The 19,700-nt window shown below is 42.5% G+C and overlaps 1 protein-coding gene across 1 annotated transcript in view; it reads right to left on the bottom strand.

The window, feature by feature from the left end:
- MYO3A (myosin IIIA) overlaps positions 1–19,700 on the bottom strand; it is a 213,019-nt gene that overhangs the window by 69,159 nt on the left and 124,160 nt on the right. The window contains exons 19-21 of the mRNA XM_059660968.1: positions 7,326–7,479; positions 3,765–3,853; positions 1,383–1,512 (exon numbers count right to left, since the gene is read on the bottom strand). Coding sequence (XP_059516951.1) covers positions 1,383–1,512; positions 3,765–3,853; positions 7,326–7,479 — 373 coding nt within the window. The remainder of the gene's footprint in view (positions 1–1,382; positions 1,513–3,764; positions 3,854–7,325; positions 7,480–19,700) is intronic.

The following is a 19,700-nucleotide window of genomic DNA, read 5'->3' as shown; positions in this document are numbered from 1 at the left end:
TTGTCACAGCAAGTGGTGGAGTGGCCTTAGCATATCATTAGCATATTACACTTTGATTGGTTGAATGGCAGACTGGACGATATTAGGCTTTTATTATATAGGATTATTATTAGGCTTTTATTATACAGTGGGGCCTTGACTTACGAGTTTAATTCGTTCCAAGACCGAGCTTGTTAAGGAGCTTGTTAAGGAGCTCGTTAACTCAAATTACTCTGTCAACTCAATGCAAAAAATCGGCTGAGAGACAGCTGGTATCTCGGGACACTCGTAAGTCAAGGCCCCACTGTATAGGATTATTATTCTTATAATTTAACTCTTAGGTTAAAACTATTCTTTGGGGAAATGAGTTCCATAAGCTCTTGCTTCAAAGCCTAAAGTAATATTTCCCCCATTTTATCTGTTATTATAGCAAACTCTGTGTATAATAAACGATACCCACCTACTCAAATAAATTAAGCAACATTGCACAGCAAAAATTAATACACAAAGATTAACTGGGTTCCTATATAGTAGCAACACACAGAACTTGAATTAAAAATTACCACTTATAATAGCTTAAAATGTGATATACTAGCAAATAATTTGACAAAAGATATATAAGACTTGCATGCTGAAAACTACATAATATTGTTGAGAGAAATTAAAGAAGACGTAAATAAATGAAGAGCTATATTTTGCCTCCTGATTGGAAGACTTAAGATTGTGAAGAACATTTGGCTAGGGGCAGGGAAGAGTGGGGGGAGGATTACAAAGAGCCATGAGGAAATATCATTTGGGGGTGATCAATAGGTTCATTATTGATTGTGGTGACGGTTTTACAGGTATTTATGTATGTCAAAAACTCATCAAATTTTACTGTCTAAATATGTGCATATGTATATGTCAGTTATACATCAATAAAACTATAAAAAATGCAGAGGAAAATTTCAAACTCCAGTAAAGAAAAACAACCCACACTACTTTTTTTCTCTTAAAAGCAAATTTAAGAATGTATATGGTTGAATGGAACAAGGTCGTGTGAGTCTTTAACCAGTAAGTCAGAGCTCACTAAACCTATAGACCTCAAACCATCCAGATGCTACCCGCTCGAAAATAGCAGGCAATTCTGAACTCTCTGGAGGTGAGCATATTCTTCTAGTGAGGCGCTAGGACACCACATTTTCTGGGAGATGCTTCACTCTCTTTAGTGAAAACCTACCTTCCTTATGTTTTATTATTTTCTTCAGATGATCTAGGCAGAGGATATTAATAATTGCATATTTAGTGAGCTGAAAACAAACCAATATGAAAAACTGAGGATCATACTCATGAAAATGACAATCAGAAACTATTTGATCAGGCCTGAAAAACCTTTTCATTTAAAGGTAATTGTCTCATCTTACCTGTTTTTGTCAGAGGGTGGTTAACTAGTTGTCGAATTACACTGTTTTCTGATGACCTCAAGAGCAGCACAATATCAGTTGGAAGAGTGTCTCTATTTTTAGCTAAGAACCCACTTGCATTATAGAGGACCTGTTGATAAAGTATATTATCATTATCATCACAATTAGTGTCACTGGCATCATCATCATCATCATCATCATCATCATCATCATCATCGATAGATATTTATTGAGAGCTTACCCTGTGCGGAGTGACAGCTATACAAAGATTTATAAAGGTAGTCCCTTACAACTTGGTTGGAAAAGCAATCCTCTCCAGGTTTACTAATAAATCTTGTCAGAAAAATATTTGTCTCACTGATTTTTTGGGTGTTGAAACGATAAAAGAAGTTTGATTCCTCCCATGTTTTATGTTGGAAATTTGGTGTATTTCTGGAGGGTTGGGTGTGGCAGGAGGAAGCACACTGGGGCCACCCAGGCATTCTCATCCTATACAATAAAGAGGCAATATGCAAATTGACCCTCACACCATAAGGCTGTCACAAGATAGTGGCGTGGGCAGCAGGGGTGGGGCAGCAGGCGCAGGGCTTCCACCAGGGTTCCTGCTGCCCCACGAGGGCACGGGGGTTCCGGCGACCGCTGTGTGCGGCCTGAGGTAGGGCATCGGGGTGGCACTACAGGACTCGGGCCATCTGGCAGCGCGCCGGCCACACGGGGTGGGACTCCAGGACTCGGGGGTGGTCCCATGGTGTGGTGGGAGGGAGGATGTCCTGTGTCTCTCACGATTTTGTGCGACAGGTCACTAGTTTCTATTATAATTGATTCACTGCAGTGAATTAGCCATTACAGATTTTTGTCTCAGTAGTAAGAATGGTCTACATCCACTGTGGGGGTGAATAGTTTTAAGGCTTTCTAAAAACCAAGGTAACCCAAAGATCTCTGTAGGCTGGTCCAATATGGCTGTTGTCATGGACCGAATTCTGTTACTCTAAAATTATTATGTTGAATCCTCATCCTCAAATGTGACTGTATTTGGAGAGAGAGTATTTAAGCAGGTAACTAAGGTTAAATGAGGTCATAGGTTGGGGTCCTAATCCCAGAGGACTGATGTCCTAAAATGAGGAAGATACACCAGAGATCTGTCTCTCTCTACCCCAACCTGTACACAGAGAAAGAAAAGATATAAGGACACAGCAAAAAGGCAGTTGTCTGCAAGCCAGGAAGAGAGGCCTCAACAGACACCAGCCTTGCTGGCACCTGATCTTGGCCGTGTTGTCTCCAGAACTGTGAAAAAATAAATTTCTGTTGTTTTAAGCCACTCTGCCTGTGGTATTTTTGGTATGGCAATCCAAGAAGACTGATATAGTTATTAAAACCTGGGTAAAATGATCATAGGCAATTCTTAATGGATGTTTTAAAGGAGGCTTATTTGAAAAATCAGATGCTAAAAGTCATGAGAGGGGCTATAATTATAATATTTAAGGCAGATTTGTTTTTTTTTTTTTCAGTGACAAGTCTGTGGAATATCGAAGTTTGTGGAATATAGTTCTAGTAAACTAGAGTGCTCAGGGTTATGAATCATTTTATTTTGTTTATTTATTTTTAATCCATTGCATTCTTTCTTGATTTTAATACCTTCTTAGTCCTCCAATATTTATAACATCATTGTGAGGGAACGGCCTGTTATTCTCTGCAGAAGGGAAGGAAAACGCCCTCTAAGTACTGAAGTTTGCTTTGCTGTGGGAGTGTGTATCTGTCGATGCATAAACATTTCTTCCTCTAACTGTGCACCAGTCCATTAACCAATTCCATCTGTCTCGGTTAGCTCAGTTCCCGACCACACCACTAGCCTGACACCTTCTCCTGTTGGGAGGGAGAAGAGACAAAGTCGGCAGTGAAGAGAGAAGCACTAATGTTTGAAAAAGTCAGTTTATAATAAAGGTTCCAGCTTTCATTAAAAGAAGAAAAAAGTAGGTACCTATTGCCAGCCAATCTCACCCAAAACCAGATGTCAGGATTAGAAGGATGGACTGTTGAAGGCTTGTCTCTTTTCTTGCTTGTTTCCCCTTAGTTTCTTAATAAAAATTCCTCTAGAAAACCTATTACCTTGTGCTTGTTGAAGGATTTTTTATTTTATTTTATTTTTTTATCTTTTCAGGGTAGATGCTAGAAGTGAAAGTGGTCGGAGCAAGAGTGGTTGGTAAAGGCCAGGACAGACTGTAGGAAGTTGCAGAGCAGAGTAAGGGCCAGATAGGGGCAGACACAGATGGCTATCTCATTATAACCATCTGTAAATATTTCAGGCCATAATTTTCATGTCTACTTTTATTATTCGACAAAAGACTAAAGAGAAACTCAGTCACAATTCCTTAAAGATCTTACCTTTCCTGCAAAATGGTGAATTCCAAAACTAAGTTCCATTCTTTTGGGCCTCCAGAAGTACTGTGACTTCAGATTATCTTCAAATTTTTCTACAGGAAAAAATGGAACGCCAATATCAAGTATGTAGGAGATCCTCAAAAAATGCATGTTGACAGAATCACCCCTTTCTCCATAAAATGGACAGTATGCAGTAAATAAAGAAAAATTTACATAGCTAATATATGCAGATTTTGGAATCCTATCTAATAAAAGAGAAACATGGTAATTAGCCGTACGTCCGCTATCCTTTCCATTGGCTAATATGGGCAATATGCAAATTAACTGCCAGCCAAGATGGCGGCCGGCAGCCAGGCAGCTTGAAGCTAACATGAGGCTTGCTTGCTTCAGTGACGGAGGACTCCAACGTTCCCCGCCTGCCTTGCTGGCCTCTGAGCTAGCAGTTTAAAACATTGTTACAAATATAGAAGCTAAACAAAACCCCAGAAACCTGCTTTCAGCCTCCGGGATCTCAGAACTGGAGTTGAAACAGTGTTTCGATTATAGAACCCAAACAAACCAGACACCTGCTTTTAGCAGCGGAGGCCTCAGAGCTGGAGCCAGAGCTAGAGCTGGTCCAGAATTAAAAAGAAAAAGAAAAAAAGGAGCAGTTGGGAGCTTCAGTCACCCGCCAGCCTGAAAACAGCCATCATCCCCTCACCCAGGCTGGCCAGGCATCCCAGTGGGGACCCCCACCCTGATCCATGACACCCTTCAGGGCAAACCAGCTGGCCCCCACCCATGCATGAGGCCTCTATCCTATATAGTAAAAGGGTAATATGCCTTCCGGCACCGGGATCAGCGTGACAGGGGACAGCGCCCAAACCCCCTGATCGCCCTTTGGCTCTTTGTGTGACAGGGGGCGGGGCCACAACCTCCCTATCCGCCCTGCTCTGATGGGGGGAGCTCCCCAACCCCCTGATCACCCTGCGGCTCTGTGTGTGACAGGGTGCGGTGCCCCAACCTCCCCCCCCGCCCACGGGCCCTGCCCTGAGTGTGAGAGCGGCGGCGCCCCAACCCCCTGATCCGCCCTGCTCTGTGTGTGACAGGGTACGGAGCCCCAACCCCCCTGACGGGCCCTGCTCTGTGTGTGACAGGGGGCAGCGCCCCAACCTCCTGATTGGCCCTGCTCTGTGCATGACAGGGAGTGGTGCCGCAACCTCCCCATCGACCCTGCTTTGAGTGTGACAGGGGGCCGTGCCCCAACCCCCCAATTGGCCCTACCCTGAGCGTGACTGAGGTTGGCATCGCAACCTCCCGATCCGCCCTGCTCTGTGCATGATAGGGGGCGGCGCCCCAACTCCCCAATCGGCCCTGCTCTGAGCCCGACCAGGGGCTGCACTTAGGGATTGGGCCTGCCCTCTGCCACCCAGGAGCAGGCCTAAGCCAGCAGGTCGTTATCTCCCGAGGGGTCCCAGGCTGCGAGAGGGCACAGGCCAGGCTGAGGGACCCCCATCCCCCGAGTGCACAAATTTTTGTGCACTGGGTCTCTAGTATAATTATAAATGGTACTGCAAAATTCAAGATAATGAATTTTACCATTCCGTTATGATTTACAGCAGTAGTTCTCAAACCTTAGTAAGCAACAGAGTCCGCTAGAGGGCCCAATAAAAACTCAGATTGCTAGGTCTTACCCGAGAGTTCCTGACTCAGTACATCTGGAATGGGATCTAAGAAGTTATAATTCTAGCACGATCCCAGGTGATGCTAATGTTCCTTGTCTGGGGACCACATTGTGAGAACTGCTGGTACAGAGGAAGGGAACTACTGGAGTCTGACTGAACAAAGGGATTTGTGAAATACAGTTTAAGCAAAGCCATGCACCTAGAAATTGGGTGTTTGCTTTTCCTTTCTTTTAGATGGTATATGTTATTATTGATTACGTGGGAAACACAATGGGACCATAAAGACAGTTATTTTTCTATAACAATTTTACCAACCTCAGAGAACTTTTTACTCCATGTTCTAGAACAGTGGTTCTCAACCTTCCTAATGCTGCGACCCTTTAATACAGTTCCTCATGTTGTGGTGACCCCCAACCATAAAATTATTTTCATTGATAACTGTGATTTTGCTACTGTTATGAATCATAATGTAAATATCTGATATGCAGGATGTATTTAGGCGACCTCTGTGAAAGGGTCGTTCGACCCCCAAAGGGGTCGCGACCCACAGGTTGAGAACCGCTGCTCTAGAAGGAACATTTTAGCATCAACATAGAGTGGCTGCTATGCAATCATTTCCCCACAATTTGGGTATTATTTTCTTTTCCATTAGTATTGTGCAATTAGAGGACAGAATAAACAATCAGTAAGAAAGAATTAGCACCACTGACTTTAAATGGTCAGAAACAGACCATTATATCACCAAAAGTAAGTCAGAGAATATCTAAATTTTTGCAAGTATTGAGTATATATAATGATTATCTCCTACCATCAGGGAATATAGTGTTCCACATTAAAAATTATTTTTTTCAGATAGCTGAAAAAGCTAAAGTTGTGTTTGTTTGTTTTTAAATTTAAGGAGTAGGACATTTATGTTAACCATTTTTAGATGATAATCTTTTAAATAGAGTATACATCTCTGCCTTACGAAACAGAAAAAAATGTTTAATATTTTTTTATGACTTGGGATTATTATAAACAATGTACTGTAACTTAGAGATTATTAAGGTATTTGAGGCTAGGTGCATCTAGTAGATGAATGACTAGAACATCACAGATGAGTTTATTTCTTCCCCATTAGCTTACTCATTTCAAATTCTAGAACTGTCCTTTTCCCTTGCCCTCCAATTTCTAATTTTGGGCTGGATAATTTCTAAGGTCATTTCTAAGATAAGATCCTATGGTTGGAGCACTACCATTAAAGTAAGAAGTCCAATGTCTAAATTTGTTAAATTTTTCATGAAATATTTCACCCTATTGTCAACATTCACAGGTCCAGGTATTAAATCCGAAGCCTCTTTTAAAAAAAATATATTTTATTGATTTTTTACAGAGAGAAAGGGAGAGGGATAGAGAGTTAGAAACATCGATGAGAGAGAAACATCGATCAGCTGCCTCCTGCACACCTCCTACTGGGGATGTGCCCACAACTAAGGTACATGCCCTTGACCGGAATCGAACCTGGGACCCTTCAGTCTGCAGGCCAATGCTCTATTCACTGAGCCAAACCGGTTAGGGCTCCAAAGCCTCTTTAAAGTCCAATATGCAGGCTTTGTGATAGCTATTTTCTCCCAAATAATTAAAAAATCTATTAAATTGTTTTATGTCAATCCTTACCTGAGGATATGTTTAGAGAGAGGAAGGGAGAGAGAGGGAAACATTGATAAGCCCCCTCCCGCCCATGCACCCTGACTGGGGATGGAACCCATAACCCAGGTATGTGCCCTGAATGGGAATCGAACCTGGAAACCTTTTGGAGTATGGGACACTCCAACCAACTGTGCCACCCAGCCAGGGCTAAAAATCTATTTTCAATCATTCAGAATCAGATGACTATATCAGAAAAGGTAGACATACTCACCTATAAGAGTCTGGTCAGTGGCCTTGGGAAATCTACTTTCTTCATCAAGTAGGGATAGTAAACCCATTGGCTTCTGCAGAAACATATCTAGGATGGGCCGGTTATCTTCATATTCAATCACTCTGGCATCAACATCCTCATTGACATATTCATTCTGTAATAGGACATGATACATATAGAAAAATGCACTTTAAAAATTTATGAATAATATATAGCTTTACAGTAATGACCTAACATCCTACTTTACAGATATTATAATAAATCACTCCCTCTGACCTTGTCCTTAAACTGAGGGTGTCACTGTATTTCTCTCACCCCAGAAACACTAGATCATTAAAGTCAGGACTGATTCCTATTCAGGGTAGTTAAAGAAGAAAAGTTTCTAGTCTCTACACCAGAATTACAGACAACTTATGATTTCAAAATGCAAGGGAATATGTTATTAATGGGCAGTAATAAAATTGTGTTCAATAGTTTATAGAATATTAATTAGGTCTATTTTAGGATTACACTTCCCTCAATGTAAGCCTTTTATCTAGTTCCAGATGTGAATGTCTCACAGATATTTATATAATAATGTTTCAGTTATTGTTAGCAAAGTGGACAGCTGTGGGTCACAGGAACAACCGATGGACTCAGAGCCAAGCACAAACAGGTGCATGTCTGGGGTCTGCCATTTAACTAGCGTATAATCCTTTGGAGTTTTCATCCTCTGTAAGCTTCCACTTTCTCATGTACTCAGTGGAGCTCACAATCTTCATCTAACAAAAGTCAAAATATCCGGCACAGTAATAATATTTTGCTGTTGAGTATATAAGATTCATAAAATAAAGAACAAGGAACAACAATTACTGTACGATCATGGTTCCAGAGCAACATAGTGATGATGATCTGCTTTCCAAAAGGGACACGGAGAACTGTGCTACATAAGTGTTTCTATGACTTTGCCTTCGTATTGTGTCCCTGCTTCACAGTCTAGAAAAGAGAGGACACACATGACATCTGAACAATGACTTGTAGCAATACTTACGTGCAGGATGCTCACCGGCTCTCAGGTGAGAAAGCAACTATTACTGGAAGTGTATCAGATAACCACAGATTCAGGAAGAATGTCCTGCTCCACCCACAAATTAAAATTACAGGCTATTTTTCCCTTACATATTTAACTTTAATTTTATATATTTTATATTTTTAATTCATTAAACACCTTATAATAAGGAACTGTGTTGGGTGATAAATAGATGTTTAAAACAAACTCCCTGCCCTCAGAGGGTTCAAAATATAACTTGACTGATAAGGTTATTAAATACATATTCAAAATGCAAGGTAAGATGTGACAGATAAATGCTACATGTACTACAGGAGTTCAGAGAAAGAGAAGTTATTTCTGGCAACTTCATGGAGGAATTTAGTCAACGGCAGGTGGGCCATTTGATAAGCAAAAGCTTTAATCACTACTTTTGGAGCCTCATGAAATTAAAATCTCATTTCAAAGATGTCACCAGAAAAAAAAATGTATATTTTAAAGTAAAATCTAATACAGAAAATGAGGCAGAACCCCTGGTCTAAGAGGCAGACAACTTGAAAGACATTTAGTTTATCCAGTACAAAAAACAAAATGAAACAATGTCTTGATGTTTCACAGCTTTTTCTCATCTCCTAAACCCGTGGTCGGCAAACCGTGGCTCGGGAGCCACATGTGGCTCTTTGGCCCCTTGAGAGTGGCTCTTCCACAAAATACCATGTGCGGGCGCGCACGTACAGTGCGATTGAAACTTCGTGGCCCATGCGCAGAAGTCGGTATTTTGTGGAAGAGCCGGTATTTTGTGGAAAAGCCACACTGAAGGGGCCAAAGAGCCGCATGTGGCTCGCGAGCCGCGGTTTGCCGAGCTGCAGTTTGCTGACCATTGTCCTAAACTAATTCAGCAATCCGCTTTTTCATTTGAAGGTAACCTTGGAGAAGTATGCAGACCTAGAATTACTTTATGCTGACAGCATGTTACAGCTTAAATGACAACGGCAAAGTTCAAAGGCGGTTCTGTATGTTTTATATAGAAAGCACACGAGGTTAAGGTCTAAACCAATGCATTTGTCATCTCTCTTTGCCGGTGTCAAAATGCACTGAATGCTTTTGTGGCAGGTCATACACAGCAGAGATGAGGAGCTTGGAAAACAACAGGCTCCCCTTTAAGAAACTTGCTAGTATTACAAACTCCAGGGGAACCAACGGAGGAAAAATGCTGTTATTCAGGATTCATAAAGCGCTTTTAGTAAAATGATCATGACTTAAACATATATTATATATTGTTAGAGCAGTTATAAACTCCAAATGCTTAGTTTAGTTGTTTTTGAGCACATGCAGAGAATTGAGACTCACCTACCACTTCAGAAAGTCCTCTGCTTTGCCCTGTACATTAAAAATACATTTTCAGCCAAAACCAGTTTGGCTCAGTGGATAGAGCGTCTGCCTGTGGACTGAAGCGTCCCGGGTTCGATTCCGGTCAGGGGCATGTACCTGGGTTGCGGGCATATCCCCAGTGGGAGATGTGCAGGAGGCAGCTGATCGATGTTTCTCTCTCATCGATGTTTCTAACTCTCTATCTCTCTCCCTTCCTCTCTGTAAAAAATCAATAAAATATATTTAAAAAAAATACATTTTCAGCACATCAGTGGAATTACTCAGGAAAAGCTGAGCTGGTTAGCATAGGTAATCCCTACTCTGTTCAGACAGCCAGAATTGTCTTTTTGAAAAGGGTTAGGTGAATTACCTTTTAAAGTATATATCAAGGGGGCAAGGAAAATCATAAGACTTGGATGCTAGGAAATTTCATCCAGAGTTAAATTCTCCTTTGTTTTTCACTGAATTTTGAGTGTGGGTTGCGAAAGGACACATTGGCAAGAAAGCCTATGGAAGGTGCCCCTCCATAGCTACAGTGCTTAGGCAGCAAGCTTAAATATTTAGGGTCAATATGTCATCCCATGAGAGACCTGAGGTTACTAAAGTAAGTCCTGACTCACACAGCAGTGTGGAAGGGTGGTCACCACAGGCTGAGAGAGGATGCAAGCTTCCATGGCAGGAGAAAAAATACGGGGAGGTTACTCAGCACAGATTAATGACACAATAAAGGCTCAATTCTCAGGTCTCTTATTTTAAAATTTTAGTCCACTTTTCTTTTTACAGTGAAATTTTTTTATATTTAGAATTAGCCAGCCATAGCTGGTTTTGCTGGGTGGATAGCCTGTGGACTGAAGGGTCCCAGGTTCAATGACAGTCAAGGGCACATGCCCAGGTTGCAAGCTTGATCACCAGTGTGGGGTGTGCAGGAGGCAGCCAATTAATGATTCTCTCTCATCATTGATGTTTCTCTCTCTGTGTACCTCTCCCTTCCTCTCTGAAATCAATAAAATATATTTAAAAAAGAAAAAAGAATTAGCCGGCTGGACTTAGTTTAGATGACTCTAATTTTGTTGGCAACATCCAAAGCATCATAATCAGGAGCCAGTCAAACATATGCCTTCTTTTTTAAAAAATATATTTTATTGATTTTTTACAGAGAGGGAGGAAGGGAGAGGGACAGAGAGTTAGAAACACTGATCAGCTGCCTCCTGCACACTCCCTACTAGGTATGTGCATGCAACCAAGGTACATGTCCTTGACCGGAATCGAACCTGGGACCCTTGAATCCACAGGCCGAGACTCTATCCACTGAGCCATGGTCGGCAAACTGTGGCTCGGCAAACTGCGGCTCACGAGCCACATGCAGCTCTTTGGCCCCTTCAGTGTGGCTCTTCCACAAAATACCAACTTCTGTGCATGGGCCACGAAGTTTCAATTGCACTGTATGTGTGCGCCCGCAAGTGGTATCTTGTGGAAGAGCCACACTGAAGGGAACAAAGAGCCGCATGTGACTCCTGAGCCATGGTTTGCCGACCAGGGGCTAGGGCAAACGATGCCTTCTTTTCTCCATCAGGCCTGATCAGGGTGTTGACCTTGACCATGTCAATGTCATAGAGCTTCTTTATAGCCTGAATTTTTTTTCCTTTTTATTGAATTTACTAGGGGCCCGGTGCACGAAATTCGTGCACTGGGTGTGTGTGGGGGGGAGTGTCCCTCAGCCCAGCCTGCCCCCTCTCACATACTGGGAGCCCTCAGGCGTTGACCCCCATCACCCTCCAATCGCAGGATCGGCCCCTTGCCCAGGCCTGACGCCTCTGACAGAGGCGTAGACCCCCATCACCCTCCGATCGCCTGATCGGCCCCTTGCCCAGGCCTGACGCCTCTGCCAGAGGTGTCAGGCTTGGACAGGGGACCCCCATCTCCCCCTGATCACTGGCTCTGGCCCCCCCCAGGCCTGAGGCCTCTGGCCCAGGAATCATGCCTGGGCAGGGGACCCCCATCTCCCTCTGATCGCTTGCTCCACCCCCCGCCCAAGCCTGATGCCTCTGACCCAGGCTTCAGGCCTGGGCAAGGGGACCATCATATCCCCCCAATCCCCGGCTCCGCCCCCCACCCAGGCCTGATGCCTCGGCCAGAGGAGTTGACCCTCATCACCCTCCAATCACCAATCACCAGATCGGCCCCTCGACCAGGCCTGAGGCCTCCGGCAGAGGTGTCAGGCCTGGGCAGGGGACCCCCAGCTCCCCGCGGTTGCAGGCTCCGCCCCAGCTCAGGCCTAACGCCTCTGGCTGAGGCGTCCGGCTCGGGCAGCAGGGACCCGCAGCTGCAGCGGCCCCGCGATCGTGGGCTCCGCTTTAGGCCCAGGCAAGGGACCCCTAGCTCCCGGGACTGCCAGCTTCGACCGTGCCCAGCTCCCATCGCTGGCTCCACCCCTACTTCCTGCTATCACTGGCCAGGGCGGAAAAGGCGCCTGATTCTCCGATCATGGCTGGGGGTTTCCGATCACTGTCAGTGGCAGGGGGCTTCTCCCTGCTTTCCCTTTGGCCTCCCTGCATTGTGCCTACATATGCAAATTAACCGCCATCTTGTTGGCAGTTAACTGCCAATCTTAGTTGGCAGTTAATTTGCATATAGCCCTGATTAGCCAATGAAAAGGGTATCGTCGTACGCCAATTACCATTTTTCTCTTTTATTAGTGTAGATTGGGATGACACTGGTTAACAAAATTATACAAGTTGCAGCTGCACAATTCTAAAACACTTCATCTATACACTGTATTGTGTGTTCACCACCCCAAGTCAGGTTTCTACCATTTATTCCCCCTATACCTTCCTCCACCTCTTTCCCCCTCCTTTGCCCTGTACATTAACAACACATTTAGAGCACATCAGTGGAGTTATTAAGGAAATAATGTCCATGTCCATGTCCACTGTTGTCTATGTTCATGAATTTTTCCTCTTTCTTTTTTGCTCAATTCCTCTCCTGTCCCAGCAACGCCCTCCCCCATCAGAGCTGTCAGCTTGCTCTCCATCTATGAGTTCATCACTATTTTGCTTGGTAGTTAATTTTGTTCGTTAGATTCTACTTGAGTGAGATCATCTGATACTTGTCTTTCTCTGACTGGCTTATTTCCCTCAGCACAATGCTCTCCAGGTCCCTCCTTGATTCATAGCCTGTTTGATCTTGTGCTTACTGGCCTTGACCTCCACAATGAACACAAGTGTATTGTTGACTTCTATCTTCTTCATGGCTGACTGGCAGTCAGAGGGAACTGTGTGTGTGTGTGTGTGTGTGTGTGGCTGTGGACATCTTTCAGCACCACTTTCTTTGCCTTCAAAGCCTTTGCTTTAGCTTTGGCTTTGGGAGGGGAAGGTCTTCTTCACTTTTGGTGCCATCTTCATGAAAAGGCTCCACTTTTTTTTTAAAAAAATGCTTCTACCCATTTCAAATCACGGGACAAAGAATGAATGAGATTTATATCAAGAGATGGTATTTGGAATTCACCTCGGTGTGTAGCACTGTCTCTGTATAGACCATTGTAGAAAGTGCCACATACTAAAATTCTTCAAATATTTGAGGAGCACCTACTATGTGTATGTTCAGGAGTAGATGGGGTTAGAGAAGGTAGAAAAAAGATGAAAAAGGTCGAGTCCCTGTCCTGTAAGGCACAGAAACGATGCTCTCTCTGCCTTGCCATTCCAACCCAGAAGAAACATCTTTGGATTTCTCTGTTTTTGGTATATTCTCTCTTTCAGTTGTTCCACCTTATATCCTTTCTACTAGGGAGTCTCTGCTCCCTCTATTGCCACTTGCTCAGGGCGACTCTTCTCTCTACTTTCCTTCTTTCCTTCTTATGTTGACTCGCCCTGGATTTTCATGTGAAAAGATGGTCTCCTTCTTTTTCTTTTTCTCCCTCCCTTCTTCTCTTTTTCTTTCCTTTCTTTCAAGTACAAGGAGAACCCTTTTCTTCTGCATCGGAGATTACTTTTCTTATGTCTCTGGCTCTCTGAACTTATTTGTTTGTTCATGGGAAGAGCCTGAGATAGGCATCAGAAGACCTAGATCCTGGTTCTGGCTGTGTTCAACCAGACTGCGACCTCGGGTAAGTCACCGGAAGTCTTTGTTGTCTGTAAAATGTAAATCATCTATTTAGGTTTCTTCTGGTTCTAACATTTCAAAATGCCAAGACTGCCTCAATGTGTTGTGAAACTTAATGAATAAATATACATTCTGTTGACAGAACATTTTGCAAGGGGGAAAAAGCCACATGAACACATTTATTCCTGAAGTCTATCTTTTAGTAAAAAAAATTCCCACTCACCAGCTGCTCATATGAGTGTACACATTTACAAAAACATTTCCCACACTGGACAGAAACCATTGAGAAGCTACTCATTCTAACCATTGACAAAAATCCTCATTCTGTGAGAAACATTTTAAAGGTTGAAAATCTAGGATTCAGAGTGCTATTAGTGCTCAAGGTAAATTGAGTATGTTTACTATAGTGAAAAGAAACAACAACCTCTGCCACTTTTTTTTTCTTTTGAAATAACTTCAAACTGAAAGACAACTTGCAAGAATAGTACCAAAAAACTCCCATGTCTCCTTTATTCAACTTCCCCAGTGGCTAACATTTTACCACATTTGCTTTCATTCTCTTTCTCTCTATACATATTATTTTTAGTAATAACATTTTACTGAACTAAGCATTTTAAAAAGTTAAAAATGAAGAAAACAAAGTGGCAATATGCATGTTTAAAAATCTGAACACTTGATGTAAAATAAAAAGTATAATTTGAAGTTGATTTCTTCCTGTATTTTCTATTCAAAGCTGATATTAATGATCCTGCTGATTTTTATGTTAATACTAATGTCTAACCACAGGGAATGCTGTTCATCATTATCTTGAGATGATGTAGGTCATTCATTCAGAATCTGACAAGTAATCTATGAGAAAGTATTTTGGATAATTCCTGATAAAATACACGTTTTATTTCACATACTAGAGGCCTGGTGCACGAATTTGTGCACAGGTGGGGTCCCTTGGTCTGGCCATCTCACCCAGTAGTGATCGGGGCTGGCTGGTGGGTGGGGGGTGTGGGGGGGGGGAGGGACCGTAGGAGGTTGGCAGGCAACTCCTGCATTGAGCGTCTGCCCCCTGGTGGTCAGTGCGCATCATAGCTACCAGCCAGTTGTCTGGTCGTCTGGTCATAACAGTCACTTAGGCTTTTATTTTTTTATAGACTAGGGGCCTGGTGCACGAAATTCATGCACTGGGAGGGGGGGGGGGTCCCTTAGCCCAGCCTCTGCCCCTCTCACATACTGGGAGCCCTCAGGGGATGTCCTAGTGATAGCTTAGGCCCACTCCCTGCTCCCCTTGGGGAGTGGGCCTAAGATGCAGTCTGGCCTCCCTTTGTGGGAGGTGACCGGGCTGATCAGGGGAAGGCACCAGCCCCATCACCCCGCTGCTGCAGCCACTGCCAGTCACCACAGCCAGCAAGGTTTTTTCATCAACACGGACTCCAGTCCCGTCACCATGAAAAAATGACAACTTTCTTTAGGCATTTTCAAGATGTGTCTTTCATATAATAATAATTTCTTTATTATTTTTTTATCCTCACCTGAGGATATGTTTCCATTGATTTTTAGAGACTGTGGAAGAGAAAGGGAAAGACAGAGAGAAACATCAAAGTGAGAGGAACACTTTGATTGGTTGCCTCCTGCATGAGCCCTGACCTGGGCCCCCACCAGGGAGGAGCCTGCAACATAGGTACATGCCCTTGGTCAGAATTGAACCCAGACCCTGCAGTCGGCAGGCCAAGGCATTATCCACTGAGAAAAACAGGCTAGGGCAGGATATGACATTTCTTAGCCCTCCAGCAGCGGACCTTCGTTTTTTTTTGCCAGGAGTGTGGTGAAAAACCCTAGATCACCTTTTTGGATTCTTATTACCCAAGTTACTAAGAATATTACCAGTGGCATACAGGGAGCTTAGCCAATGAGTGGTCAGAAAAGGTGTTTACTCTGTAGTTCACACCAATCTCCAGCTTGGACCCCCGGCCCAGGCCTGACGCCTCTCGCCCAGGCTTTAGGCCTGGGCAGGGGACCCCCATTTCCCCCTGATCACCGGCTCTGCCCTCGCCCAGGCCTGATGCCTCGGCCAGAAGTGTCGACTCCCATCATCCTCTGATCACAGGATGGGCCCCTTGCCCAGGCCTGACACCTCTGCTAGAGGTGTCAGGCCTGGGCAGGGGCCCCCATCTTCCCCTGATCACCAGCTTTTGGGCGGCTTCTGGGGTCGCACACTGGGGCCTGGATGGCGGCTCTCGCACTGGCGGCTGTGCTGTCCCGCCCTGCCTGCAGTATGCAAATTAGCTGCCATCTTTGTTGGCAGTTAATTTGCATATTGTGCTGATTAGCCAATGGGAGGCGTAGCGAAGGTATGGTCAATTACCATGTTTGTCTATCATTAGATAGGATATTTAATGAACTTTGAAGGAAGGAATTTCAAGTGGTGCTCTTAGAGCAGCGGTTCTCAATCTGTGGGTCACGACCCCTTTGGCGGTCGAGCAACCCTTTCACAAGGGTCACCTAAGACCATCCTGCATATCAGATATTTACATTACGATTCATAACAGTAGCAACATTGCAGTTATGAAGTAGCAACGAAAATAATTTTATGGTTGGGTCACAATATGAGGAACTGTACTTAAAGGGCCAGAAGTTTGAGAACCACTGTCTTAGAGCATTTCCTTTTTTTCAAAAAGAGGCATATAATGCATGTTAAGATGAAAAGTCTTTTTGTGTATGATACCTATTTTTGAAAGCTCTTTAAAAGTCATAAAGAGTTTTGCAACTTTATATTCTATTGATGGGCACTGGCATCAGATAAGGAGGCATTTTTATTAGAAATTCAGAAATGTAACTTTCTACACATTCCTTTCAACTTAAATGTATTTCTCCTTTACTGTCGTGTTTAAATCTTTACCAAATAATTTTTTTTCAGTTTGGCAACAGTATGCTTTAACCTTACATATAGAAACTATTGCAAGTGTATGGATCTATGCTCCTAATTATATATCTCATTTAAAATTATCTTTTATCATAATTAAAAGGTTTTGAAAAATGTTATCAAATTATCAAAATAAATCCCCACATTGCATTACGGTGTTGACCCAACTTCATGGGTGCGAAGAGAAACATGTGCAGCACAGTGTTGAGTGACGGATGACGTGGGCACGGAACCCAAGAGGTTGCCTGTGAGAACCAAGGGAGAGGAAGACACGCCCCCGCCAGGAGCTGCTGCTGGGCTACTCCACGAATACCTTATCATTTCTATGTCAAGTTACTGGCGTGCCATGTTTGGCACGCGTGCCAGGGGTTGGCACGCAGGGTTTCGCATGCCAGCCTAATAAATTAGGGTTGGCACGCAGGAGAATTTTGAGTCAGAGATTTTGCTGGTTTTGGCACGAACTCACAAAAAGGTTGCCCACCCCTGTCCTAGTATGTGAGAAGTGTAAGGAACATTTGAATGTGATCTCAAACAGTAACTCAAGTCTTGGCTGAGCATTTAAAAAGGAGGATTTGTTGTGTCAAGGGTTTCTTAAATGTCTGGCTATTTTAATGCCTAAAGAAACTGCCTATAATTGTCCTTTATCACTTGGAAAGTTAAAATGAGACAAATGCTACCACCACAGCACTCTGTACTAGGGGAGATTTATTTAGTTGGGTATAAAATAAAAATTCACATTTTGCAAGCAAAACAATTTGAAGACATTTATAAGGGGTTTATTTTAAATTATCCACACATTTTTTATCTGAAGGCTGATTTTTACTTTACGATGTTAATAAAGTTGAAAATGTAGATATTATATAATTGAATGAATGTTTGTCCTTTGTAATTGTCACAAATTATGTTTTAGAGCCCACATTAAAAAATCTCAAAAGCTTTCATCTTCAGGATATAAACAACTGGAGATGAAAGTCATACACAAAATTTTCAGCAAGAAGCCAGATCATTATTACAGTTATTGTTTCTATTATGTGCTGTAAATAGTTTCCTGCATATAAAATGATTCCTGACTTTTAATTCTAAACCCACAGTACTTATATAAGTGATACATGTAACAACTTATCCTCATACAGAAAAAAAATATTAATAGCTCACTTTAGAAATGAGCTTTAGTTCAGTTACTAGCCAGAAAGCTGAGCTGCACTAATGGATAAGAAAGCTCATCCTAGTATAAACAGGCATGTCAGGAAGTAGAGTGAATCTTCAGGGTCTAGAACAATGCTTTGTAGTATCATAGCAGCCTTAAAGAGCAATGGCAACTGTTCCAATTCAAATCATGCCCAGGGGTGATGAATTAATGGTTTGTGTGCATTCCCCTTGATTTGAAACATAAACTTGAGGGGATAAGGTTCATTTTTTTATATGTTCATACTATAATGATTATGCCTTAGTGCAAAATTAAAACAAAGGACAAAACCGACCACTACAGCACTAACATGACTAACTTGAAGAGAATGTCAAGTTTGCTATCACACTTTTTACTGTTGAGCTCTCTTTTACATGGAAGAAAACCTGAAAATGAAAAAATACTGCTCCCCCCGCCCCCCGCCCTGCCAAATCTTGGTTACATAATTATTTCCATGGAGATTCAGTGTGAGGGCTGTTGTAGAAAGATGCCTCCTGCATGGAAAATGGGATAATTTGTTTCCCGTTCTTAAAGCTGCTAACTAAAGGCTTTTAGAAAAATATGGAAGTAAACAGTGTGCATCAATAGAACCCTACACAGATGTAAGGGGAAATATGAGTAATCTATTTGTGGAATGAATAAATTAAAAGAAAGACATATACTTTACGGTTGCAACTCATTTTAAAGAGTTTGACTCTGGAATTTTAAAAGGTTTTAACTATACTCCTCATCATCTATTTGCAGGGATGGGGACTTAAGTTATTATTTAATGCTCAAACTATTGTCTGCAGATGCAAATCATCCCTTTGAATTTTATTAAATTTGATCTGTATAAAATGGTCCTTCTAGTGCTAGAAAAGTATGAAAACTTCAAATATTATTAAATGTCAAACTCCAGAAAATTTTGAGAACCTATCAGTTTACACAGTAGGAAAATAATTCTACCATAGACCAGCTATCTTAGATATTCCAAATATCTAGATGATAAGAGGGGGAAAAAATGATACAAGTTCTGGATGCTCTTGTTTGGGTGTTGAGATTCCAAGACATGCAATTTATGTCCACAGAAAAGTGGTTATGAAAAGAAAGGAGGCATACATGCCATCAAGCTAAAAGTGAGGTTCCCAGATTTAAGACCTTTAAAAGCAATACAAATGGTTAGTTTGAGGCAAGCATTCCAAGAAACAAAACTATTCAGCCAGCAAGCCATGAATTAATAGGTCACTGTCATAAACTCACTAAAAATGTTTTCCTGTAGTCCACTGATTATTGTTTTAATGGAAAGTAAAGGGAAAATGATACTCAAAATGCCTTTGTAACCAACTTTGTTGGAGTGTACCAGTGTATAACTGCAGGTAAAATGAGCCTGGGAGAAATAAGGAAATGCTTTCAGGAAACCTGTATTTGTGTTCTAATGTTGTTGGACTGTCAACAAAGAGAACATTTGCTGGTTTAAGCAGGACCGAAAGTTGTTTCATCTGGGAAGGTGCTGCCTGAGGCTGGGTGCCTTTCGCTCAGATTGGCCAAATTTGTTGTATGTGCATGAAATTGAGAACAGCATGTCCTACTGATAAGCGACAAGGACTTTATTAATGGAAGGAGTTCTGTGTTAGACCGAACCTGTGATTATATTCTACCAAAAAAAATGTGACCATGACTTTAATTAATGACTTGGCTTACTACCTAGTTCTCATTTATAGAAATTAGTACAAGTGTGCTCTCTTTATCTGTGACAGCTAATCATACAACTACAATTAGCATTTCTCAGTTACGTTTTTT

The sequence above is a fragment of the Myotis daubentonii genome, chromosome 1 (assembly GCF_963259705.1).
Source record: "Myotis daubentonii chromosome 1, mMyoDau2.1, whole genome shotgun sequence".
Taxonomy (NCBI): domain Eukaryota; kingdom Metazoa; phylum Chordata; class Mammalia; order Chiroptera; family Vespertilionidae; genus Myotis; species Myotis daubentonii.
Note: the sequence above shows the minus strand (reverse complement) of the source record. Positions and strands in the feature narration are given on the sequence as shown.